The sequence below is a fragment of the Megascapheus bottae genome, chromosome 21 (genome assembly GCF_031878675.1).
Source record: "Megascapheus bottae isolate mThoBot1 chromosome 21, mThoBot2.hap1, whole genome shotgun sequence".
Classification (NCBI taxonomy): domain Eukaryota; kingdom Metazoa; phylum Chordata; class Mammalia; order Rodentia; family Geomyidae; genus Megascapheus; species Megascapheus bottae.
In genome coordinates this window covers 10,771,821-10,797,829 of record NC_143529.1, presented here as the reverse complement: position 1 = coordinate 10,797,829, position 26,009 = coordinate 10,771,821, and the positions used below count along the sequence as shown (strand labels likewise).

At 41.1% G+C, this 26,009-nt stretch overlaps 1 protein-coding gene across 1 annotated transcript in view; it reads right to left on the bottom strand.

The window, feature by feature from the left end:
• Positions 1–26,009, bottom strand: part of LOC150048612 (aldehyde oxidase 2-like) — an 81,472-nt gene that overhangs the window by 2,622 nt on the left and 52,841 nt on the right. Inside the window, exons 27-35 of the mRNA XM_090354356.1 lie at positions 25,895–25,990; positions 23,960–24,088; positions 21,098–21,172; positions 19,860–19,912; positions 17,408–17,522; positions 14,127–14,192; positions 13,827–14,015; positions 10,029–10,196; positions 927–1,011 (exon numbers count right to left, since the gene is read on the bottom strand). Coding sequence (XP_090210482.1) covers positions 958–1,011; positions 10,029–10,196; positions 13,827–14,015; positions 14,127–14,192; positions 17,408–17,522; positions 19,860–19,912; positions 21,098–21,172; positions 23,960–24,088; positions 25,895–25,990 — 945 coding nt within the window. The 3' untranslated portion in view covers positions 927–957. The remainder of the gene's footprint in view (positions 1–926; positions 1,012–10,028; positions 10,197–13,826; positions 14,016–14,126; positions 14,193–17,407; positions 17,523–19,859; positions 19,913–21,097; positions 21,173–23,959; positions 24,089–25,894; positions 25,991–26,009) is intronic.

The following is a 26,009-nucleotide window of genomic DNA, read 5'->3' as shown; positions in this document are numbered from 1 at the left end:
TTGCTGGTCCTGGGCCTGGAACTCTGGGCTTGGGGCTGTCCTTAAGCTTCTTTTGCTTAAGCTTTAGAACCACTTCCAGCTTTGGACATAGTCTCATGGAGTTTCCTGCCTGGGCTAGCTTTGAACTGTCATTCTCAGATTTCAGCCTCCTGAGTAGCTAGGATTATAGGCATGGGCCACCAGAACCTAGCTGTCCTTTCTTTCTTCTTTTTCTTTCTCTCTCCTTCCTTCCTTCCTTCCTTCCTTCCTTCCTTCCTTCCTTCCTTCCTTCCTTCCTTCCTTCTTCGCCAGTCTGGGGAGTGAACTTAGCATCTGGGCATTGCCCCTGAGCTTCTACTCAAGGCTAGCACTCTACCACTTGAGCCACAGCATCTCTTCTCTTTCTGTTTCTGTGGTACTGAGGAATGGAACTCAGGGGTTCATGTATACAAGACAAGCACTCTACCACCAGACCACATTCCCAGGCCCAAACAATTCATCTTCTAACCAATGACAATGCATTTCTTCTTATTAGGCAGTCTCTGTGGCCACTCCCAAAGCCTTCAGTGTGCTTCCAAGTTTATATCAGGTAGCAGCACAAAATTGAAGCCGTTGAATACAGTGGAATATAAATAGTGAATTCAGAAAATAATAGTTTTCAATTTGTTTTGCATTCAAGTTGCAAGTAATTCTTAAACAAGAGAATGGAATTTTTAAATATCTTCTGTTATTACATTCTCATTTATATTAAAAGAAAAACAGCTGCAATGTTGGCTCTAATACCCACGTTCCACTCGTATTCTTCAAAAACTTGAAATGTTGGATAAAAGACATTGATTTGCTCATTGGGCAATTCTCGAGGTCCACAAATACAAATTGAAAACCATTGATTGGCTGGCCATTTCCCCTTCCCTTCTCTCCCCCTGAGGTGTCAGCTTTTTACTTACTGGTCTTGCCTTTTAGGGAATGTCAGCAGGGTTATGCTATAGGTATAGACCAAGGTTTAAATGTCTTAGGGTCATCTCTTGGAATCTAAGGGAGAAAGCAAATCAAACAATATAAAAAAATGTATCAAATCTTGAGAGTTTTGAAAAATTCCCTGTGGAATGAGATGGTGTTATTCTTTTTAAATGAGCTTGTTATCTTTCTTTCTTTTCTTTTTTTTTTCTTTATCTTTTATTTTGTGGGTCATGGGGCTTGAACTTGGCCTGAATGCTGTCCTTGAGCTCTTCAGTTCAAGGCTACCGCCCTACTCCTGGGCCTTGAGCTCTTCAGCTCAAGGCGACAGCCCTACCCTTGAGCCAAGCCCCACTTCCCATTTTCTAGAGGTTAATTGGAGATAAGAGTCTCAGATCTTTTTGTGCCCCCACTGGCTTTGAACCTTGATCCTCAGATCTCAGCCTCTCAGCTAGGATTACAGGTGTGAGCCAACATGCGCAGCTCCTTCCTTGCTCTTTTTCTTTCTTTCTTTCTCTTTCTTTCTTTCTTTCTTTCTTTCTTTCTTTCTTTCTTTCTTTCTTTCTCTCTCTCTCTCTCTCTCTCTTTCTTTCTTTCTTTCCTCTCTCTCTTCCCCCTCCCCCCCCTCTCTCTCCCCTCACCCTCCTCCTCCTCCTTGTTGTTCTTTTTATTGGTCCTGGGGCTAATTGGAGATAAGAGTCTTATGGACTGTAGTACTCTGGCTGGCTTTGAATGGCAGTCCTCAAATCTCAGCCTCCTAAGTAGCTAGGATTACAGGCATGATCCACCACACCCAGCCTGAGATTTTTTTTTTCTTTTACTAGTACTAGAAACCCTAAATTCAAACTTTAGGTCTTGTGTCTACCTGCATGCCCAGCTGGCACTCTACCACTTGCACCAGGGCTCTAGCCCAGCCTTTTGCTGGTTATTTTAAAGATAAGTCTAGGTGAGCTTTTCTGCCCCAGGTGGCTTCAAACTGTGATCCTCTGAATTTCAGCATCTTCAGTAGCTAAGTGTGAGCCACTGGTGCCTGGCTTCACATGGTACCTTTTTTAAAAGACAGCAGGCTAAATTAAAAATAGAAAGAGACAAACAAACAACAAAAGTAAGTTAGCTGGAAAACAAGATGAATGGGAAGGGGTTGAGGAGGGTAAGTGGGAGAAAAATATGGGAAGGGGTAACAATGTTCAAGAAGTAACGCACCCACTACTTGATGAATGTTACTGTAACCCCTCTGTACATTATTCCACAATAAAAAAAAAGGATAGAGAAAAAAAATAAGTTAGCTGGATGTGTGGTAAACAACTGTAATCATAACACTCCAGAGGCTAAGCCAAGAGAATCATGAGGTTAAGGCCAGCCTGAGCTACAAAGCAAGTTCTGTCTCAAAACCTAGCCAAACCAAATGAAACCGAAACCAAAATAACAGTAGACTGGTGTGATTTCTGCTACAATTAATATTGCTGTCAGAGACAGGCACCGTGAGGAAGACTGTCCTGAATATTATGGTCTACTTCCGTGTTGTACCTCAGAGAATCTACTTAGCCAAGGCATGTTCATGCTTGGTCTAAGGCCCTATCAATTACCAGGCTGGAATTTTAGCTAAACACAGGGGAGATTGTATGTTTCTATGCATTGTGGGATAAGAGCCTCAGGAAAGCAGTCTTGCAGGACTAGTGACAGGGCTGCCCATTTTAGAGAATCCTAAGCTATATATCAGATGGGCGTCAAGCATTCTTGACTAGTGTTTGCAGGGTGAACCAGCTGACCCGTATATGTAAATCAGAATCCACTTCTTGAAGAATGTGACATGCTCATGTGCCTTTCTTCCATCTTCTGAGAGGAGGGGCTTCCTTTACTCAACTAATCAGGTGGAAAAATATCTTGACTATCTAGAATCACAAGAGAAGCCACAGGGAACTGGGACGTGGAGATGCCCAGAAGTGCTATAAAGGCAGGATAGTAGGCGAATGGGGACAGTGTTAGGGTTGACGGGATGATGAAGGCCTTCAGCAACTAGGCCAGACTACAGACTAGCAGTAATAAGCCAGTCCTGGCCATCTGGAATGGGCTAATATAGCAAGGAAAGGCCTTTCCCCAGGATACTAACAAGAGGCCTCTGCTGGACTTCTCAGGGCCCCAAGCTGCTTGCCAAGAGGATTCCTTATGAGTCAGACTTCTACTGAAGTCTGCTGAACTCCTGGGAGACAAAACCTGTTTGCAAACTTGTTTTTAAGCCCAGTTGTTTGATTTAACTTCCAAGAGGTAGAAACAATGTTTTCCTTGGCTTTCCATGACCTGCTATAGCTGGTCCATATACCCCACTTTTCTCTCTTCTACTGTAGCACCTCCAAGCTCTACATATACCACATCTTCAATTCTTCAATGAGTTTGTTTTTGTCTTTGGTGATACCAAAGAGATTTTTGTTTTCATTTATCCTGTTGTCAAGAAGTGTGAAGCAGCAATTTACTAATTTTTAAGGTTGGGAAATCCTTCATATTTCTGGGTCCTGAAGATCACGCGCGTGCACACACACACACACACACACACACACACACAGAAACCATTGTTTCTAAAGAGAAACCCTCCTACTTTGAATGTGCTAATTGTATTTATTCTTTTATATCTTTAGGGGAAATTGTTTTTTTTCTTTGTGAGTTATAAATGATTGCATAAAATACATTTTCCAAGACATACATTTTTGCCAGTACCAGTAGCTTATGCCTGTAATCCTGGCACCAAAACCCCCCACAAAAACAAAACAAAACAAAACCAGTCAACAACTCAGACAACGGAGTGATCAAATTCAAACATATAAATAAATAATATAAATAATGAATATATAATATAATATATTCTTGTTCAAATAGATGTTTTTAGAGGGGGGTAACAAAATTGCCTTATGCTTTTTCACCAATCCTGGCTTTTTGTGGAGGTCAATTTACCCATAAAATGAGGCTTTTAGTTATGAGTTGTTATTTGTTCTGTCCTCAGCAGGTCAGCTTGACTTAATGTGGAAATACTTTTCCAGCTTTGTGGGAGAGGCATGTTTTGAAGAAAGTCATTAAGAATTATAGTGATTTAGGGAAAATCTTAACTCTTATATTGACAGAGTGACTCATATCTTATACAGTATTTTTACATGTATTATTTTATTTAATTCCAAGGGAAAAGTACTGAGAGTTTTACCATCATTGAAGAACTAGATCTATGGTTGGTAGAATGCCCAAACATATCTATCTATCTATCTATCTATCTATCTATCTATCTATCTATCTATCTATCTATTTATCTATCTTTCTCTGGGCACATATAATACACGTATATTCAATATAACACTATACTGTATATGAAATATATTATAAAATAACATGTAATGCATATAATAAGTATCATAAAATGTATAATATTTAATAATATATTCAATAATATAATATATAAAGTATATAATAAATGAACATAATAAACATAATTAAGCAAGCATATGAATAATAATACATAAATAATACACACATATATAAGCTCAAAACCCTTTTATATTTATGAGAGAATTTTGAACTTTCCAAGGCTATGTTCTAAATCGGAACTCTCCCTCCCCCCCAGCCTTTTTCTTCAGAACAAAAATTCTTTTGTTATTGCTTTGCCTTGAACCACTACCAGCCTTTTTCTGAGCCTCCTGAATAGCTAAGATTATAGGCTAGGCATGAGCCATGGGTGCCTGGCCAAATGATATTTTAACAGAATCGGTAAAATACACAGAGTTAGCATCTGTTTGTTTCTATTGAGATACAATATGTGCATATGACAAATAGCATGGTGAAGCCCTTTGTACAATTTATATGCATTAAAAAGAATACATAATGAGAAAGCAAAGCAGGCCATGCTGGGGATGGATAGCAGGGAAAGGTCGAATGGAGAGAAGCAATGAGGGGGAATATGCCTGAAGTACTTTATATGAATATATGGAAACAGAATAAGAAATATGTTGAAATTTTAAAAAGGGAGGAAGGAGATGAGGGAGAGTGATGGGAGTTGAGACTAATTACTTTATAACCTTACACTTTATTAACATGTATGTCACAATGAAGCCTCCTATCCCAGTACAACAAATACATGTTAACAAAAATATTAATTAAAGAAAAATGGCATTAGCCAGGCACCTGTGGTTCCCAGATCTCTCAGAATGCTGAGATCTGAGGATCTCAGTTCAAAGCCTGCCCAGGCACAAAAGTTCTTGTGAGACTCTTATCTCCCATTAACCACTCTGAAATCTTAAGTGGTACTGTGGCTCAAGTAATAGAGTATTAGCCTTGAGCACAAAAAGGCTCAGGGACAGTGCGTAGACCCTGAATTCAAGCCCTACAATCCACAAAAAAGTCAGTATTGAATACAATGTATATGATATATTCTCTTTGCTCTGCTCTACCATGCTGAGGAATGACCCTGGCCTGCATATTCTAAACACATACTCTACCGCTGAGCTGCATCCTCAGCCCTGAATCATCATATATTTCAATTAAAAAGCTGTTTGTCATTATATAAAAAGAAACTACCAGTTCTGATATTGATTCATATTGTCTCCAAGATGCTTTAAAAACATGGGGCTGTGCAAGCAGCCAGACAACAGGAGCTGTAAGACTGCCATGATTCCAGATGGGCTGGCATTGTACCTTGGAAAGACTGGATTAGCTAAACACTTAGGTTTTATAGCAATTGTTTGTCTTTCCCTCCTGCTACTCTGGAAACTCCCTGAGAAAATAAACCTGTGACTATTCTTCATCTTGGTCCTCTTGGTTCTTTATACAGAAAGGAACTATCAAGTTGACTTGTATGATTTTGTTAAAACATGAAGGGGTAACCACTCTGGCTTACTATTCCTTCCCAAGTAGAGGGAAGAACAGGCCAGAGGCCCAGTGGTAGGAATGAGCTGCTCCATCCTCAATACATGAACAGAAGAAGCCAAGCACGGCTAGGGTAGAGTCATGTGAGGTGACAGGTGGGTTGATGGGCCCTGTGGAATTTAGACTTTTAGGGCAAAGTAAGCTGTTTACATAACCTAAGAACAATGGAAAACTTTTCATCTTTGTGTGTGTTAGAGGAGTATGATCAGCTTTGTCACCCCACAGATATCTGGCTGCAGGGGTTTGGAGAGATCAGTGAGAAGGTGGCTTTGGTCTAACAAAGAGAGATGGGAGTTTAACTTAGGGTCACCAGAAAGTAACTGTACAAAGTCAGGGATCTCTGCTTCCTTTGCGGCTGTTTTCCCAGCATTATGCCATGGCAGACATGGTAAATGAATGAATAACAGGATGTTTAAGAATGGAAAGACTGAGAAGTGGGGTTTGGCTTAAGGGTAGGGTAGTAGCCTTGAGCTGAAGAGCTCAGGGACAGCGTCCAGGCCTAGTTCAAGCCCCATGACCTACATCAAAAAAAAAAAAAAAAAAAGAATGGAAAGACTGGTTGCTGAAAGAACTATCAAGAAGGAATGATTCCCTGACTTCCTTCCTTCCTTCCTTCCTTCCTTCCTTCCTTCCTTCCTTCCTTCCTTTCTTCTCTTCCTTCCTATTTGCCTCCCTTCCTCCTATCCTCCCTTCTATTTCCCTTCTTCCTTCCTTCTTTTCTTCTTCCTTTTACTGTGCTGGGGATCATATCCAAGGCCTGAATGTACTCAGACGAATGTTCATCCACCGAGTTCTACTCTTACCGCCTCTTGTCCTCTTGCTTATGTATGTATCTGCAGCCACCCACCACTAGTACACTTTTCTTTTAGACCTAGAGTCCCAACACACAGCCGGGATTGATGTTGAACTCATGGGATTGTAGTTGTGTGCTACTACACCTAGTGCTATTTTTTTTTAAATCTGTATGGAGAAATATTGACATTTCTTCAATAAATGGGTGGGTTTCTAGCTTTCTTTGTTGAACAGAGTCAAGACTCCCTTCTCTTAATTTTCAAGGATGGCTTCTGATTGTTTTCTCTGCTTACAAACAATGAACATTTCTGGACGCTAGAACAAAGTAATTCTTGGATCACTGAAGCCCTGTCAGGAGTTTAAAGAGGCCTTCATTCTCACTCTTTCACATATATGTGAGGTCAATGGAATGTAAGCCTAAGAAATGTAACAGGTTAGGGCAGCTGAAGGACAAACGGTCGCTCTCCATTGGTCTAAGCAGCCTTCCTAAAAAGGTACTTATTATCAGGAGGTCACTGTCCACCTTGCTGCTGCCCACAGAATGTACTCCAGTGGCAATAAACATTGTGAGTTTATAGGACGGATGAACTTGAGGAGGCATGCTCATTGGGGGTTTAAGCAACTGTTTTTGGAATGATGCCTCTTGGGAAAAGGTTTGCTGTGAATGAAAATCACAAGGGTGTCTGCAGGGATACTGCTCAACTATTTTCCAGGATAGTGTCATGGATATGCCCATGGTAAAATGAGTATACAAGTAAAGATACATTGTGCTTATATATGAATTAAAACATTTTTCAGTAGATACACATACACATACATCTACCCCCAAATAGCTATATAGTTGGGTGTAGTTGGTGGGATTATGGCTAACTTTAACTTTCATCTTATTACTTTTGGTATTTTCAAAACAAACATGAGTTGTTATAATAACAAAAATAACAACAGTTATTTTTGTTATTATAATTGTCAGTTCTGGGGCTTTGACTCAGGGCCTAAGCACTATCCATTCAGCTGTTTCCCTTAAGGCTAGCACTCTACTATTTGACCCACAGCTCCACTGGAGCTGGAGTCTCACATTCTTTCCTTGCTGAGCTAGCATCAAACTGTGGTCCTCAGATCTAAGCCTCCTGAGGAGGAGGATTATAGGCATGAGGTGCCCAGGTATGTGCTACTTTTATGTATGTGTGTATGTATGTATGTATGTATGTATGTATGTATGTATGTATGTATGTATGTATGTATGTATGTATTTATTGCCAGTCCTGGGCTTGAGCTCAGGGCCTGAGCACTGTCCTTGGACTTTTTCAAGGCTAGAGCTCTACCACTTGAGCCTCAGCACCACTTCTGACTTTTTTCTATGTATGTGGTACTGAGGAATCGCATCTAGGTCTTTGTGTGTGCTAGGCAAGTACTCTACCAGTAGGCCAAACTCCTGGCCATGTGTTACTTTTATAAAGACAGAATTCTACATGACATTTAAGGTTAAAATATGGATCATAGCATGAGGTAATACTTAGGAACCATGTGTCCAATTTTGAGACTTCAGAGCATGTGATTGCTCTCCCATTGCTACCAAGCATGTGCCTGATGGTGTACAAATCTGGGTGCAGTGAAATCGGTAAGTGCCAGATCCATTGGCTGGAAGACTTGCAGAGAAGTTGCTGAATGATTGGTATTATAGGAATATAGGTAGTTTTCCTGACTTAGATTTGCAGAGGGAGAAGAGGAGTAGATCAAGGGGAAGGAAATGATCTCGCCGCATGATTGCTAGGTAATATACGATTACCTCTTGAGCTATACTTTTAACTCTTTTCTTAGTTTTTTTTTTTTTTGTGGCTGCTACTAACACTCTACCACCTTGAACCCCAGTGCTACATTTAGTTTTCTGTTAATTAGAGATAAAAGTCTTATAGATTTTGTGACCCGGGCTGGCTTTGAACCACAGTCTTCGGGTCTCAACCTACTGAGTAGGTAGGATTATAGGCATGAGCCACTGGCATCTTGCTGTTTTAGTTATTTTTTAAATAGCATCTTGTGGTCCTGGGATGTGATCTTTTTATTTATGCTTCCTGCATAGACAAGATGCCAGGCGACCACTGCTATGCCCAGCTTTACGTTTGTTACATGTGTTCTCAAGAATTCACTGCCCTCCCCCCACCCCCAACCAGGGTGGTGATCCTTCCTATCTCCTTTACCTGAGTAGCTAGGACTATAAGTATGAGCCATCATATCCAGCCCAGCTGCTCTTATTTACATTAAGATGCTTTTAGCAAATTAGCAAAGCATGATTACCCGTCGGCAGGTTTGGGATTGCCGCGGATGGCCAGAACAGATAACTTCCTGGTGCTCTCTGTCTGTAGATGAACTACAGGAGGAAAGAAGGCCCTGCTAACGAGATAGACTTTCTAAATGACAGGCAGTCCTCTACTGCTTGCATAGGGAAGAGGCAAAGTGGTATTATTAAAAATAGCTGCCTAATTTGAGGCTTTCTTTTGTTTTTGTTTTTTGTTGTTTTGCCAGTCCCGGTGCCTGTGCACTGTTCTTGCACACTTTTTACTCAAGGTTAGTGCTCTGCCACTTGAGCCACTTCCAGCTTTTTCTCTTCCTCCCTTCCTTCCTTTCTTTTTTTTAATGTTTTTGTGGGTCATGGGGCTTGAACTCAGCCTGGGCCCTGTCCCTGAGCTCTTCAGGTCAAGGCTACCGCTCTACCCTTCCAAGCCCCACTTCCTGTTTTCTAGAGGTTAATTGGAGATAAGAGTCTCAGGTCCTTTTGTGCCTGGGCTGGCTTTGAACCTTGATCTTCAGATCTCAGCCTCCTGAATAGCTAGTACAGACGTGAGCCACCTTGCCCAGCCTACTTCCAGCTTTTTCTGTGTATGTGGTACTGAGGAACTTCATGCAGGCACACTACCAGTAGGCCACACTCCTGGCCCCTTGAGGCTTATTTTCTATGGTTGTTTTTATTTAAGGGTAGGAATCCTTATAGTGGCTTGGGAAAATCAATAACTTGTTCCTATTTATTCATTTACATTTTTATTTTATGCAAGGTTTTGTACTATGTTGTTCGAGCTGGCCTTGAACTCTCCTATTTTTTCTCTTTTTAGTTCTGGGATTACAGGTATATACCACCTTGCCTGATTTGTCTGTTGATTTTTAAAGCATGAATAAATTATTCTACTTTAGAGTAACTGAGATGGTCAAATTAAACAGCGAAAGGGGAAATGTGTTTTTTTTCTTAAGTTACAACTATTATAGTTGTGAGGATTTATCCCTTGAAAATTTGATTAGCCTAATTGATCAATTCTATAATTAGATACAGATTAAACTATAAACTCATCCAAGAGACCTGAGAAGCAGGAATAGAAAAGTCACCTTGAAGGGAAATAGTAATTCCATACCATTTCTGTGAACCAGTCTGCACAGGCCATTCGAACCCTTTCTGGTGTTGCTGGGCTCTTGACTGTGAAGTCTGCGGTTATGTCTCTTTGTCTGCGGGCTGCAGCGACAGCATCAGCAATGGCAAAGAACACAGATGACCCCAGGAACATTCCAGACTCTCCAAGGCCCTACAAGAAAGTGTGCTCATTTTTCACAGCTACTACAGAGACTACACTCTACTAAAGGACCATTGTATCCTCAGCTCTTGGCATAATTGCTTCTCAATTACCGCTCATTGTCTGCATAAAGTTGGGGTACTCTTAAAAATCCAATATCTAGAAGTGGCATGATGGCTCAATGAGTAGAGTGCCAGCCTTAAGTGAAGAAAGCTCAGCAAGAGCAAATGACACTGAGTTTAAGCCCCAAACCGCACACACACACACTCATACACACAGGCACAGAGATAAAAACAGACAGAGATACAGACAGACAGACAGACAGACACACACACACACACACACACACACACACACACACACACACACACACACACCATTTGGCAGGTTTTTGAGTGAAACTAAATCCCTGTTTCACCTGGACTTCCCAGGACTTTAGTCTTGTATGGGTTGCATTTTTTCCCTGTGGGAAAGGTTTTGTGTGTATATGTGTGTGTACCCCTGCGTGTACACACATGTACATTGTATCTTTGTGTGGTAAGGAGAAGGTAACTTACTTAGTAAAGAATGTTCAATAGATTTACCTAACCAATCTTATCAGCAGAGAAAAATGACTTACTCAGAATCTAGACGTATTCTAGAGGAAAGAGAACAGACTTACAAGTTTGCAAACCTCATATGCAAGTAATAGGCAGATCATACATTTGAGTGATACAGGGATACCTGCTCTTCCAGTCTAGTGAACTGTTATCTTCCAAGAGTGCAACCAACATCATTAGATCATGCAAGTTTTACAAAAGATTTTAGGTATTCATATTTTAAATGTGAAAATCTCTGATTTGAAAATCAAAAACCATGTAAGTCAGAAATATATCTTTAGGCAAGATTTTGCTGTGGGGGCACCAAGTTTGTAACCCCTGAGCTAAAAGTGGCTTCTAGCCACAGTCCCTGTGCTTCTCTGGTAGGTGGGGTTATGTCTCTAAGCCTCTGGTCCTCTGCAGTGGAATGCAGTCAGTGACATTTACTTAAAGGCTGTCAGGACCAGAAAGTACCAAACACTCAGTACTATGCCTGGTACCTAGCAGAGCTCTGTTATCACTATAAGCACATTCCACGAGGTGATCTGCAAACCCCCAAATCTCCAGCGTCTTGACTGCCCTGTAACTCTTGGTGGCCTGAAAGTGGCTTTCTCCTGGGCTTTGAGCTGTCTTTTGCTCCTTTCTCTCACCCTGAGGGATTTTGAGTTCAACCAGAGTCTGAAGACCTTGTTGATTTTCTTTCCTTTCGGAGTTGCACTGGCCTCATGCCATGTACCTGGTGCAATTCTAAGCTAATAGGGTATCCAGTTTAGAAAATTCCTTCAGATGAATGTGTCTTCTTTTTAAAATCAGTTCACCCTTAGTAAGAAAAAGTGCTCTGCTTCTCAAACTGAGATGAAGATAATATTCTGAGGATATCGTATCAACCAATGTAAATTGAACAATGTTGGCATTTAAGTTGCAGTTTCATTACTTTGGCCATTATTAAGGGGTGGCTCTGTTATGGGGGGCAGGTATCCTGGCGTGTCTAAGGTATTTAAGATATTTAGCTGTGTCCCTGACCTCTGCCTACTAATAGTAATTTTTTTTTTTTTTTTGGTGGCTCATGGGGCTTGAATTTGGCTTGGACCCTGTCCCTGAGCTCTTCAGCTCAAGGCTACCATCCTACCCTTGAGCCAAGCCCCACTTCCCAGTTTTCTAGTTTTCTAGAGGTTAATTGGAGATGAGAGTCTTCGGTCCCTATGTGCCCAGGGCTGGCTTTGAACCTTGATCCTCAGATCTCAGCGTCCTAAGTACCTAGGATTACAGGCAGGAGCCACTGCACTCAGCTTAGTAGTAAAAATCCTTTTAACTCTTAGTGGACACTGCCAAATCAATCACTCCACACCCCAGGTAGAGACCTACAGTTATAAATCTGTTTTGTTTTCTTTTTCTTAAAAAAAAAACTTCTGAGGGGGCCAGGAGTTTCGCCTAGTGGCAGAGTGCTTGCCTAGCGAGCACAAAGACTGGGGTTTGATTCCTCCGTACCACATACACAGAAAAAGCCAGGCTCTGAGTACAAGCCCCAGAACTGGTAAAAAAATTAAAAAAAAATCTTATGGGGCTGGGAATTTCGTCTAGTGGAAGAGTGCTTGCCTAGCATGCATGAAGGCTTGGGTTTGATTCCTCAGTACCACATGCATAGAAAAAGCTGGAAATGGTGCTGTGGCTCAAGTGGTAGAGCTCTAGCCTTGAGAAAGCCCAAGGACAATGCGCAAGCCCTGAGTCCAAGCCCCAGGACCAGCAAAAAAAGTCCTATTTCCATTTACTGGAGTTCATTTTGAAAAATATGGTATTATTTTATATGAGAAGTATATAGGCATTGAACCTTTGTGTTCCTCTCCTAAGAATATCCTCCTAGACCTATTTCTTGGTATGGCTGAGCCCTTCAAAGGGTTCAGTAAGACGATGAGGTTGGGGTAGGAGCTTCTATTAACACAGCCACTGCTTTCTAAGGTTGTAGTAGTACGGTTTTCAATCCTATTTAACAACATTGCTTGCGTGGGCACACGCACACATATGTGCGTGCCACTCCCAGGGCTTGAATTCACAGCTCACAATCTTATTTACTTTTCCACACAAGGCTGGCACTTTACTACTTGAGCCACACTTCTATTGCCAGCCTGTTGCTGCTTACTTTTAGAGATGGGAGTTTTGTAGATTTGTCTGCCTGAGCTAGCTTGAAACCATGATCCTCAGATCACAGTCTCCTTAGTAGCTAAGACCATAGTCATAAGCCACTGATGCTTGATTAATGTTCCTAAAGCTTTTTGATGAATTTTAGACCTTTCAGTCAGAGACAATATTAATAAAACCTTTTTTGGGGGGGATCAGTTGTAGGGCTGTAGAATTCAGGGCTGGGATGCTATCCCTGAGCTTTTTGCTCAAGGCTAGCATTCTACCATTTTGAGCCACAGCTCCACTTCCGGTTTTTGAGTGACTAATTGGAGATCAAAGTCTCACGGGACTTTTCTGCTGGGGCTGACTTCAAACCATGATCCTCAGATCTTAGCTAGGATTACAGGTACGGGCTACGGGTGTCCAACTTAATACAATCTTTGATCCATGATTACTGTTGGATGGCTCATTTATCTTTAGTGAATATTAGTGTTTCCTAGGTGATTTGTCTTCAAATGTTTGGTAGCAATATTCACTCTGGTCTGTCTAATTAGCTATCTTATCTTATCTATCTATCTATCTATCTATCTATTTATCTATCTATCCATCCATCTATCTGTCTCTCTATCTCTCTATCTATCCATCCTGGAGCTTAAACTCCAGGCCTGAGAGCTGTCCTTGAGTTTTTTTGTATAAGGTTAGTTCTCTACCATTTGAGCCACAGCTCCACTTCTGACATTTTGCTGGCTAATTGGATATGAGTCCCATGGCTTTTCCTTCCCTGAGCTGTCTTTGAACTGAAATGTTCAGATCTCAGCTTCCTGAGTTAACAGGATTACAAGCATGAGCCACGGAAGCCTGACTGACTTTTATTTTGTCCGTGGACTTCCACTGTCTATGCTACCGCATCCTTGGCATTGTCCATAGGGGCGGGGCTGCTACTTACCTTGGATGAGTAAATGGTTATTGGAGTTTGCGATGATGGCAACAGGGAGACATTGAACTGTTCAGGGACATCAGTGACGGTTGGAATTTTATACTCATCTGGGCTCCTAGAGTACAGGACACCCTCCGGGGAATACAGCAGCTCTTCAGTGGTGTAAAGGCCCATGCCCTGAATAAACGAACCTTCTATCTGAAAGGGGACAAGTCCAGGCTTTAGAACTTTATATTCTTCTAAGAAGAACTTTACCTACCCTGCAACCATTCTTACGAAGGGGCATCCACTCAGTGGACCAGCACCTACCTGCCCAATGTCAATGGCTGGATTGAGGCTGCAACATGCATCCATGACAATGTCCGTTCTGATTTTCTGCACAAAATGAAAATAACCTTCTCCATAAAAACTTGACTCAACGAACACTCTTTTAAGGTGTATTCAAAGGATCTCTAGATATTCCAGAACTCTTGCTTGGTGATTTAATATTGCACTGAGCCCTCCCAACATTAGAAGTGGTAAAAAATCTGCTCAGCTCTTCAAATTGAGTGTCATGAATATCAGTGACCCAGGATAATTTTTGAAATTCACGGTTTTGATTCCTATTAAGTGACTCCAAAGTCCACCGCACATGGGTGTGTATGTGAGTCACCTGGCAATTAATTGAAGCTGGTTGTGCATGTAATTCTCAACCTAGTTTCCTTGTTCTAATTTATGCGCTCAACTGGTCCTCAGGAGAGGTTAGTACAGATGACACTGTTGCCATTTTATTGAGGAAATCATAAGGCCATAGTGGCATATAAGAGTTTGGGGATTTGCAAGATTTTGGGAAGTTTTAAGAGATCAATTTTGACTTAACTAATTGGCTTCCTGCTCAGTACAATAACCTGGCATTTCCCTGTTGGCATAGGGTGTGTGCATTTAGGTTGTCAGAGAGCAAGAAAGCAAAGAAAGTTTGTACTATCTCTGGGCTTTCTTTATGCCCTAATTTCCCCAGGGTTTAGTCTAGTAACATTCTGAGTTTAAACTCAGTATTTGGGCTTATTTTTTCTAGCAGCCTTTTAGGTCTGGCAATTTCTTTTGAAATTACTTTGGCATCAGGCACTGAGATCAGCTTGGATGAGAAAGGAGATTATGCCAGTGAAGTGGCCCACACCTGTAATCCTTGCCCACTCAGGAGGCTGAGATCTGAGGATCATAGTTGGATATTGGCTTGGGCAAGAAAGTCCGTGAGACTATTACCTCTGATTTACAACCAGAAAACCAGAAGTGGCACTGTGGCTCAAAATGGTAAAGCTTAGCCTTGAGTGAGAAAGCTCAGGGGCAGTGCTGAGGCCCTGATTTCAAACCCTATGACTGAAAAAAAAAAAAGATTACTGACAGCTCTGAGTGGGTCTTTAATTTCCTTTTTCCATGGAAACCTGCTATGTTTTGATTCATGGATGTTGAACAGTGGAATCACATGACAGCTGTGCATTAGTGCTGAGTGATTTAGTTTTTCAAACCACAGCTAACAACAATAAGCATGTCATGTCATCTAACTGGCTTCATCAAGCCATATTCAGTTTCTCTGATTTCTTTTTAATTAAAAGAAGTTTGCCCCCTTTTTTTTTTGGTGAGTCATGGGGCTTGAACTAGGCCTGGACACTGTCCCTGAGTTCTTCAGCTCAAGGTAACCGCCTTACCCTTCAGCCAAGCCCCACTTCTGTTTTCTACAGGTTAATTGGAGATAAGAGTCTCAGGTTCTTTTGTGCCCAGGCTGGCTTTGAACCTTGAAAAAATTTGCCTCTTGAAAGAATTTTTTTTTCTTTTTTTGTTGGTCATGGGACTTGAACTTTGGGCCTGGGAGTTGACTCTGTGCTCTTCAGCTCAAGGCTATCGCTCTACCACTTGAGCCACAGCACCACTTCTGGTTTTCTTGTGGTTAATTGGAGATAAGAATTTCACGGACTGGATTTGAACCATGATCTTTAGATCTTAGCTTCCTGAGTAGCTAGGATTACAGGCATGAGCCTCCAGTGCCTGGCTGAAAGAATAATTAAAAAAATAAAGTCATACTGAAATTTCTGAATCTTTATAAATATAACTCAAATTTTAACTTTTGTGGTGCCATTGTAAATTCTGGAAGAGCCCTTTCTCATTGCTGTTTGTTTCTTTAGGGATTGATTCCTAGGCCTTTAGATAGAATTGATAGATAAAATAAGTTGTTTATCTGAGATTCAAATTTACAGGGTCTGCTTGGTCTTTTGTTTGCTAAGTCAGACCCTCATGCTGGAGGGTCTGAAACTGCTTCCTAGATGTGGAAGAGCCTCAAAGTAGTTCTAAGTGTGCAGGGACAGTGACACCTGACCTTAAAGAGGGCTGGGGAAGGGCCTGCAGGTTTGTCATCTGCCAAACTATTCTGTGTCATTATCTATGTGTGCCATGCTATCACAAATATTAGGAAATAAAGTTCTAAAATGATCTACTGTATTATAAGGAGAAATCTCAATGAAATGTGAGTGATTGCTTTGCACAGCTCTCTCTACTCACTGTAACTTAAAAAATCTTATTCATGTAATAGTTAACTGATAGGGAAGTTAATCAATATGGATAATAAAAAGGGTTTGGTATAATTTACATGTTGGCAATTGACTGTTCATATTTTGGGGGGGATAAGGAAAGTAAAGGTAAGACTAATTTATGCATGAAGTTTAAATGTGTCATTGGTGCAGCTCAGAACTTTCCTAACAATGTAGTTTATGTTGGCTGTGTTAAATTTTAGTTAAGGCTTCTGTGAGCTCTGTTCCCAGAATGGTATCTGGGATATGTTCATGGATTTAGCTTTCACGATGTAAGTTGTTATCTTTGGGTTAAATGTGATTCTGACTCTGATCACTGTTTTCTTGGATGCTCAGATAGCAAGCACAAAAAGTAACTTTATTATTCCTCCCAAATCTATTTCTTTTGAGGTCAGGAGTGTCCTTGGGATGATTGACCTTGGAGAAAGCACACATTGCTGTGTGTGTTGAAACATTTGGTCAAGATTATTTGCTAAATGACCTCTTCCTCCTTTAGGAATGGAACATTTTTTTCAGAGTAAAACTTTGAAAAGTGATTTCGTTGTCTAAAATAAAATTGTATGAAAACATAATATATTTAAACTGTCATAAGCAATTCCTTTTTTTTTTTTTGTCAGTCCTGGGCTTGGGCTCAGGGCCTGAGCACTGTCCCTGGATTTTCTCAAGGCTAGGGCTCTACCACTTGAGCCACAGCACCACTTCTGGCTTTTTTCTATGTATGTGGTACCGAGGAATCGAACCCGGGTCTTCGTGCATGCTAGGCAAGCACTCTACCACTAGGCCAAACTCCTGGCCCCAAGCAACTCCTTTTTGATCTCTAGAAATTTGCATGGATTTCTTCTAACTTTTTGCCAGTATTAGCATTTGAAATCAGGGCCTCATGGACTTTCCTGCTGTGATTACAGATGTGAGCCACTGGCACCTGCTTGAAAGAACCCTTCTTTAATATAACACCTGTTATTGGGCTGTGTTAAGGTACAGTTTTATCATTGATTTATCTTGCTACAAGGAGCATTTGACTTGACTTACCTTGTGAGCACCTGTCAGACAGTCAACTTCAACCTCAGAACAGGCAGCTCCATAGACATAATACGGAAATGGGTCTCCCTCCCCTTTCTCCCAGTCCATGAAGGCCTTGTAGCCCCTGAGGGAAGAAATAAGTCGTTCAGCTTGGTGGCAGAAGACACAAATAGGATTGATTCATCTTAGAAATTACCAAAGTTTCATGATAGTGCTTCATTAGTTGATGTTCACTTAAACCTATCTGTCTGTCTGTCTGTCTATCGATCTATCTTTTTTTGGTTGGTTGTGGGGCTTGACCTCTGGGCCTGTGTACTGTCCCTGAGCTCTACCACTTGAACCATAGTACCACTTCTGGATTTCTGGTGACCTTAATTGGAGATAAGAGTCTCACGGACTTTAGTGCCCTGGCTGGCTTTGAACCTCGATGCTTAGATCTCAGCCTCCTGAGTAGCTAGGATTACTGATGTGAGCCACTGGCTTAACTGAGTTTTAACTCACTGACACTGCTGACTTGAAGCTACAGTTAGACTATTATTCAACTCTCTTTTTTTTTTTTTTTAAGAGGACAGTCCCCGTGGTGCAGGGAGGATATCAGAGAGAAGCCAAGGCCTATTTAGGCCTAGACCTCACAGCAGGTCTCTATGTTGACAGTCTGCTAATTGAGCATTAGCCCTCTCTCTGTAACTTCAGAAATTCGGCTGACTTTGGTCAGTATTCCTAGAGGAGCCCCCATCTACCCTACTAACCATTGAGACTTGAGCTGGTAAAAGAAGGCCAGTCATTCAATGCCTGATTTATGAAGAATTTGTATCAGTGGCTCATACCTACTGAGCATGCTGAGATGTGAAGCATGTGAACATGTGACAAGGCTAGCCTGGGCTGAAAAGTTCACTAGACTCCATCTCTGAAATGATAGGGCTAGATGTGTGGCTCAAGTGGTAGAGCTCCAATCTATTAAGTATTTACTGGGTTTAAACCCCAAAACTGCCAAAAAAGAAAAAAAATGTTTTCATATTGGATTGTTTTTCTTGGGCAAATTCACTCAGGCACTTGGAATTCATTATGTTCAATGGGTTGGTCAGTTAACAACTCTTTTTCTTTTTTGTTCTCCTGTCCTAGGGTTTGAAGTCAGGGGCTAGGCTCTGTTCCTGAGCTGTTTTTGCTCAAGATCAGCATGCTGCCAGTGGAGCCACAGTTCTACTTCTAGCATTTTTGGTGATTAATTGGAGGTAATATGCTCATAAACTTTCCAGACTGAGCTGGCTTCCAACTCAGATCCTCAGAGCTTGGCCTCCCCAGTGAGCCACCAGCACCCAGTTTGTCACTCTTTCTTTTCTTTTAGAAGAATGTTTTCTTTTGTATGTTCATGGGTAATTCTGGTGATTTATTTTATTAAATTATTGAAGAAATGCCACATATCTTGAATTTGACAACCAGCTCTTCTGTTTGCTTTATTTACTTAACATAAATTTGTTGAACCGCCTTCCCATTTCCCTCGCCAACAAGCACTTCATAAATGATTAATGAGCATCACCTTGCCTCCTCCTCCTGCCTCATTGGGAGTTTCAAAAAAATAGACTTTCTGATAAGAAAGGGAACTTTGTATAAGTTGAGTGCAAAACAGTTCTAGTGATATCTTTTTACTACTTAAAATAAATAATAATTATTTAGTGCTTTGTACCTTGTATGAATAATTTTGAATTATTTAATATTTCCTTCCCTTCCTTCCTTCCTTCCTTCCTTCCTTCCTTCCTTCCTTCCTTCCTTCCTTCCTTCCTTCCTTCCTTCCTTCCTTTCTCTGCATTGGGCCTGGGGCTTGATCTCAGGGTCTGGGCATTCACTTTTCTTGAGCTTTTGTGCTTGAGGCTAGAGCTCTCCTATTTGAGCCATAGCTGTACTTCTGATGTTTTTGGTAGCAAACTGGAGATGAGAGTCTCACAGCTTTCCTGTCCTGGCTGGCTTCGAATCACAATCTTGATATTTCAGCCTTCTAAGTAGCCAGGATTACAAGCAAAAGCTACTGGTGCCAAATTATTATTTCTTTAGGTACAACTAGATATAGGTCTCAAAAACCTACTTGAAGTTACAGAATTTTGGCCCAAAAGAATCCAACAATTGTGTAATATAATTCTTTCTTCCTTCTTTCCTTTCCTGGTTGTAAGGCTTGAACTCAGGGCCTGGTGCTGTCCCTAAGATTTTTTTTTTTTGACTAAAGACTGACACTCTACCATTTTGAGGCACAGCGCTATTTCGTTTTCTGGTAGTTATTTGGAGATAAGAGTCACACGGACTTTCCTGCCCCTACTGACTATGAATTATGATCCTCATATCTTAGCCTAGTATTATAGGTGTGAGCCACCAGTTCCTGGCTTACAATCTTATTTATAAATGAGAGAACTGAAGCATATTGCTTTACTTTTTCCCCCCAGTTAATTCAAGGTTTTGTTTAAATTTTTACCTGAAATATCCAGTGGCAGAGAGACTGATTCTTTGTTCAAATGCTGCTTCTATCTGTAGAATGAATATATTCAGTAAAAGGAGATAAATATACCATGTGACAGGTAAAAAAATGAGAATATTTTTTCATGCTAATAGGATGTTTTGTGTTTTCTATGTATCAGAATTGTCATCTCTTCCCTGTGGCTGTAACACTGAAAATTTCTTTCTGACAGGGTTTAGAAGTCTGGATGGAACAAAATACTAATAAAATCCTGCTGCATATTCATAGTAAAAATGGTAGATTCAAAATTTTTGTTGAGGTACATTTCTAGGTGTGAAAGCTCTAATAACAGCATATATGTGAGAGGATTGTTCTAATGAAAAAGATGTGGGCTATTGTTGAGTTAGGTTGACATATTCAACAGAAACTAGGCCTTTTAGTTTTTCTCTTCTCTACAGAAAGCATCAATTTAAAAAAATTGTTCTTTCTTGCAATTTTATTAATGATGCATAAAATGGTTAATAGAAAGGCATCACCAACTTGACGGACCTATTTTTACTCTCCTGAGGGGGAAAATATTTTCTATAGTATCGAATTTACCCAACACTTGCTCATAAGATGGTTGAAAAATATCATCATGGACCCAAGATTACACATTAAATAAATGCAACAAACATAATCAGCCATTATGGCTCCTTAAAAAAAAACAAAGTAAAAATTAAAACAATATCATGTTTTCTCTAACATTTAACACACCCAAATTTCTAAGTGGGACTCAAAGTAAGAGACTAACAAGAAATAGGAGATACAAGTTTCTGTGAAACTGTTCACCATTGCTTTTTGTGCATCAGTATCTTTGAGTGGATTTTCTTTCCCTCCCTCCCTCCCTCCCTCCCTCCCTCCCTCCCTCCCTCCCTCCTTCCTTCCTTTTTCCTTTTCTTTCTTTCCTGTTCTTCAGCAGAGAGGGGAAGCCTGGGTATTCTTCCTAGCATCCCCTCCTCTTCCCAGTTACTGATATTTCTTGTGCTCTCTCCGGACATATTTGGTTTAATTCCCACAGTAGCCTTTTCAATCTATTCTATCCTTTCACAGAAATTAACTCAGTCAGGGAACGTCTCCCAAGTTGGGGAAAGCATGCTATAATACTCCAGCAGAGATTTTGTAGAGTGTCTGGGCACTGCCACTGTGTTCTCTAAGCACTGGCTTAGATTGTTTCTCTATTTGGAGGAACAAATGCAGAGGAATCTAATACTTACCCAATCTTCCCATATACCTTCTGGATTTTTCTTAATGATGGGCTCAAGGCGTTTCAGTAGGATCTGACAAGCATTCTTGAAAAAAAAAAACAGATTAAAAAGATCTTAGTGGTTAGGCTTTGTGTGAAAAGAGTATTCACTGGTCAGCGTATCCTCATGGGGTGCCTGATTCTGATATTTGGGAGCATAGAGATAATACAGTTCTTGCCCTTGATAATGGTATTGCTCAGTAGAGGCTTTTTATTTTTTCTCAATATGTGAACTCAAGGCCTTGCATTTGCTAGGTTGGTGCTCTACCACTGAGCCAGCTCCCCAATGGTGAGTGCAGCGCTTGCCCCTCATGGGAAGCTGCTTTGTTCTTTAAGGCCATGTCCCTCCTCTGGAGAGCCCTTCTGGTTCTTGGGAAATCTTCATCCCTGACCTTATGGCTTCAGGAGGATACCCCTACCATGAAACCTTCCAAACAGGACAATTTGGACAATAATTCCCCAACAGGACAGGATAAAGAAATTCCGAAGAAGAATTTCACCCTAGAATGTATAAGGGCCTAAAGCCCTGCCACAGTCCTTGCTCTTCGTCTACCCGACCCTGCTCAGTGCTATATGGAATCCCTCCACAGCCATGATTAAAGCCTCTTCTGATCTGCTGAGGTCTCTGCTTTCTTTCTCTCTTTTCACCCACTTGACCTTTCCTAACACTCAGGACTCAGTTTCCTAACATCCACACGCCCAGCTTTCTGGTTTCTTTTGAAAATATCATGCAGCTGAATTTCTACTTTCAGACATTTTTGTGTAACATTTCAGGACTTCAGTCCTTTCCTTTCCTCGCCTCTCCTCTCCTTTCTTTTTTGTGCAAGTCCTGGGATGTGAACTCAGGACTTGGGCATTGTCTCTGAGCAGTCCTGGGCTCAGTCAGGGCCTGAGCACTGTCCTTTGGCTTTCTCAAGGCTAGAGCTCTACCACTTGAGCCTCAGCACCACTTCTGGCTCTTTTCTATATAGGTGGTACTGAGGAATTGAACCCCGTTCTTTGTGCATGCTAGAGTGCAAGCACTCTACCACTGGGCAAAACTCCCGGCCTCTCTGAGCAAATTTTGCTCAAGGCTGGCATCTACCATGTGAGCTTCAATCTCTACTTCTGGCTTTTTGGTGGTTAATTGGAATAAGAGTCTCGCAGATTTTCCTGTCCAGGCTGGCTTAAAACCATGTTCCCCAGACAGCAGTCTTTTGAGTAGCTAGGATTACAGTTGTGAGCTACCAGTACTAGCCTAGTTCCTTGTTTTCTTTATCTGTTTCTGAACTATGCTTCTTTGTGCATTTTCCAGCCATGAAAACAAATGGAACATTCTATTTCTATTAAAATTTGTGCTTTCCTGCCTGTAACAATGACATGCTAGTATTCCTCTGGGCAGGAAACATTCACTCTGCCTCTCCCTCCATCTTGTTTATCCATTCTCCCTCAAACTGTAACATTGCCATCTTGGCTTTGGGTTCCTAGCAAGAAAACATGAAAATCTAAAAACCTAATACTTGATACACTAGGAGAGGTACTGTCACCTAATTTGGATTGATAAATGCCAGAACCCACTGAGCTGTATTTCTTGTGTTGGGATTTCACCTAGAGGTGATCTCATAAATTTGAAGTTTCTCACACATTTGCACAAAAAGGGTCTGTACTATTTTTATCCCTAAAAGGTGTCAACTATTTAAGATTAATTTAAAAGCAATTCATTTTTCTGGGAATGGTGGTGTCCATCTTTAATCCACTCAAGAGGTAGAGGCAGGGGAATTTCCATCGCTAAGCCAACCTCATGAACAGTTCAAAAGACTGGTACAAGAAAAAAAAAATACAAATAAAAGAGCTCTGGGAATGGCTCAAGTGGAAGAGTACTACCTAGCATGTATAGGACTCTGGGTCTAAACAACTCCTCCTCCTCCTCCTCCTCCCCCTTCTTCCTCTTCCTGGGCTTGGGCTCAGGGCCTGAGCATTGTCCTTGGGTTTTCTCAAGGCTAGAACCCTACCACTTGAGCCACAATACTACTTCTGGTACTGAGAAGTAGAACCCCCGTCTTCGTGCATGCTAGGCAAGCACTCTACCACGAGGCCAAACTCCCAGCCCTAACCTTTTCCTTCTTGGTGGCATCCACACATATACTTCTCTCCAATATCCCAATGGAAGAAAAGAGAAATGGCTTATAGTGCAGCAGATATTTTCAAAAGGACATGAAATCAGATATTTGGCTTAAGGACCATAAAGTCATAATTCTGTTTATGAGATAGTAAAGAATGTTAATTAGGAAGTAAGCATAAAGGAAGCTCTTGGGTATTCTGGTAGAAAGCCAGTGATGACAACAGTGTAATTGTACCACCGTATCTGCTGGACCAGAATTTGGCCTGCCTGCCCATAAGACATGTTCTGCCAAGGAAATCTGCCATGCTCTGTAATACTTGGTATTGACATTTCTTCTGAGTTTCCCAGGAACAAATATTTCTAGTTCACTAAAACTCACTCTTTCCTTCTTCCACAGTAGCTGGGCGCATGGCTGCCCACTGTCTACACTGCTCAACTTCTCTGAAGATTAGCTCTGCTGCCTGGTGTGGATGGCCTAGAACTATCCATCAGTCAGGGGCTTAAATGATGGAAGAAACGCTCCTTCTAGGTCAATCATGTGGCTATACTGAAGCCATTATATTCTGGGTCCATCTGTCACCTCAGTTACGTCTACCCCAACAAATACGTTTTTGACATTTTTGTTGTCTCTAGTAGCACATGACTTCTCTGAAAGCAGCCAGGATGTCTGTATCCATTCCAGAACACCAGACATGTGAGGAAAGCACAGCAGGGAAAGACGGGACCATTCACCTGCACGGCTCTGCCGTTGACATCCGCACCGATGGATGCTGCTGTCGCAATTGTGTTGGGCACAGTGGCTGTGCTTGTTTCACAGATGTGCATATAGGACATGGGTAGTTTTAACTCACGGCTGGCCACCTATGGGAACAGATACATTCAAGTCTAACAAAAATTTCTGTGAAGACTGAAGTCATTATTTCTCTTTTTTTCATATATTTTTTATTATAATTAATCGAAGGGTTACATGATATTTGCCAGATAGATGGTGTATTAATTCCCATACATTGATACCCTTTCACACGTCTTGGTCCCCATTTCCCTCCCCCCACCCCCACCCCTCATCTTGTTTTCCCCCCTTCCCTATCCAATTTCAAATAACCAAATACAAATATATCCAATATATCAGATAACAAAGTGAGATACTGTAACAATATGAGATAACCAAGGGGCAGCAAAAGAGATGAGAGATAACATAGTACATTAAGGACAACAATCATTCATTATATGGCTTATGTTTCTATATCCTAGAGATCCTTTCATTCAGTGTCCTACTATATGGCCTTTTGTATCTAGGTTTTGCTCTATTGCAAATCTCTGCTAGGAGAGCCCAAGGTTTCTATTGGTTATGACAAATGAGGGAAACCATTGAGCCTAAGTTCCTTTGAGTCTGGCTTACTTCACTTAATATGATCTTTTCTAAGTCTTTCCATTTCCTAACAAATGGGGCGATGTCATTCTTTCTGACAGCGGCATAGTGAAGTCATTATTTCTCTTAATAATAATATAAAAACTTTTTAGTAGGGTCCCATCCTGATTTGTTTCTTTTCTTTTCCTTCCTTCCTTCCCTTCCTTTCTCCCTCCCTCCCTCCTTTCCCATCTCTTTCTCTCCCTCCCTCCCTTCCTTCTTTACTTCCTTTTTTTTTTTTTTTTTTTTTTTTTTGCTAATCCTGGGACTTGACCTCTGAGCCTGGGTATTGTTCCTAAGCTCTGTTTGCTCAAGGCTAGCACTCTACCACTGGAGGCACAGCACCACTTTCTGCTTTTTTCTGTGATTAACTGGAGATAAGAGTATCATGAAGCTAGCCTTCACTGGTTTCAGACAGTGATTCCCCAGATCGTAGCATCCTGAGTAGCTAGGGCTCATGCTCTTGAGCTCAGGGCCTGAGCACTGTCCTTGGGCTTTCTCAAGGCTATAGCTCTGCCACTTGGGCCACAGCACATTTCTGACTTTTTCTGTGTATGTGGTACCAAGGACTTGAACTTGGGTCTTTGTACATGCTAGGCAAGAATTCTACCACTAGACCAAACTCCTTTTTCAACATGTCTGTAAGTTTGTATCTGTTCTTATTCCCAAATACCAATTTTCAGAATAATGATACTGAATATCAAGTTTCCTTGGAAAGAGCCACTATAATAAGAGAACAACATCATTGTTTCTAAGGGGGTGGAAACCTAAGAAAACTTTATTGACTCCTACAACTGGGATGTTGTTATATTGGTAAACTAGGATGACATTAGGGTTTTTAACCCCTCTTTCTTTCTTCCTTTCTCTCTCTCTCTCTTTCTTTCTTTTTTCTTCCTTCCTTCCTTCCTTCCTTCCTTCCTTCCTTCCTTCCTTAATTATCTTTACTAGTTGTTACAAAGGATTTCAAATTAACATATCAGTTTATGAATGCAATGTTTCTGTTATTGTTTTTCTTTTTCCCGGCCATGCTCTGTACAACAGTGAACAGGCTCTATTCCTACAACAAAATTGCCAGCCAAGCCCTGGCCTCCAGTCTGGTTGCTAAACACACACCAGGGAGAGAGGATTCTTTTCTTCTAGCATCTGCACATGAGTCTTTGTCCCAAACAGCTGTGCACTTACCTTACAAGATGGATTCCGAATTTTGGTCGGGTCAACAAGGACTAGAGAGATTAATAGTTTCATTTTAGTTATCTTACCTGGAGCATCTTGGTATGAATACCTTGTCCCAGTTCAGTACCGCCATGTGTGACCAACACAGACCCATCTGTGTAGATATGAACAAGTGCAGCTGCCTAAAAGACAACACGGGAG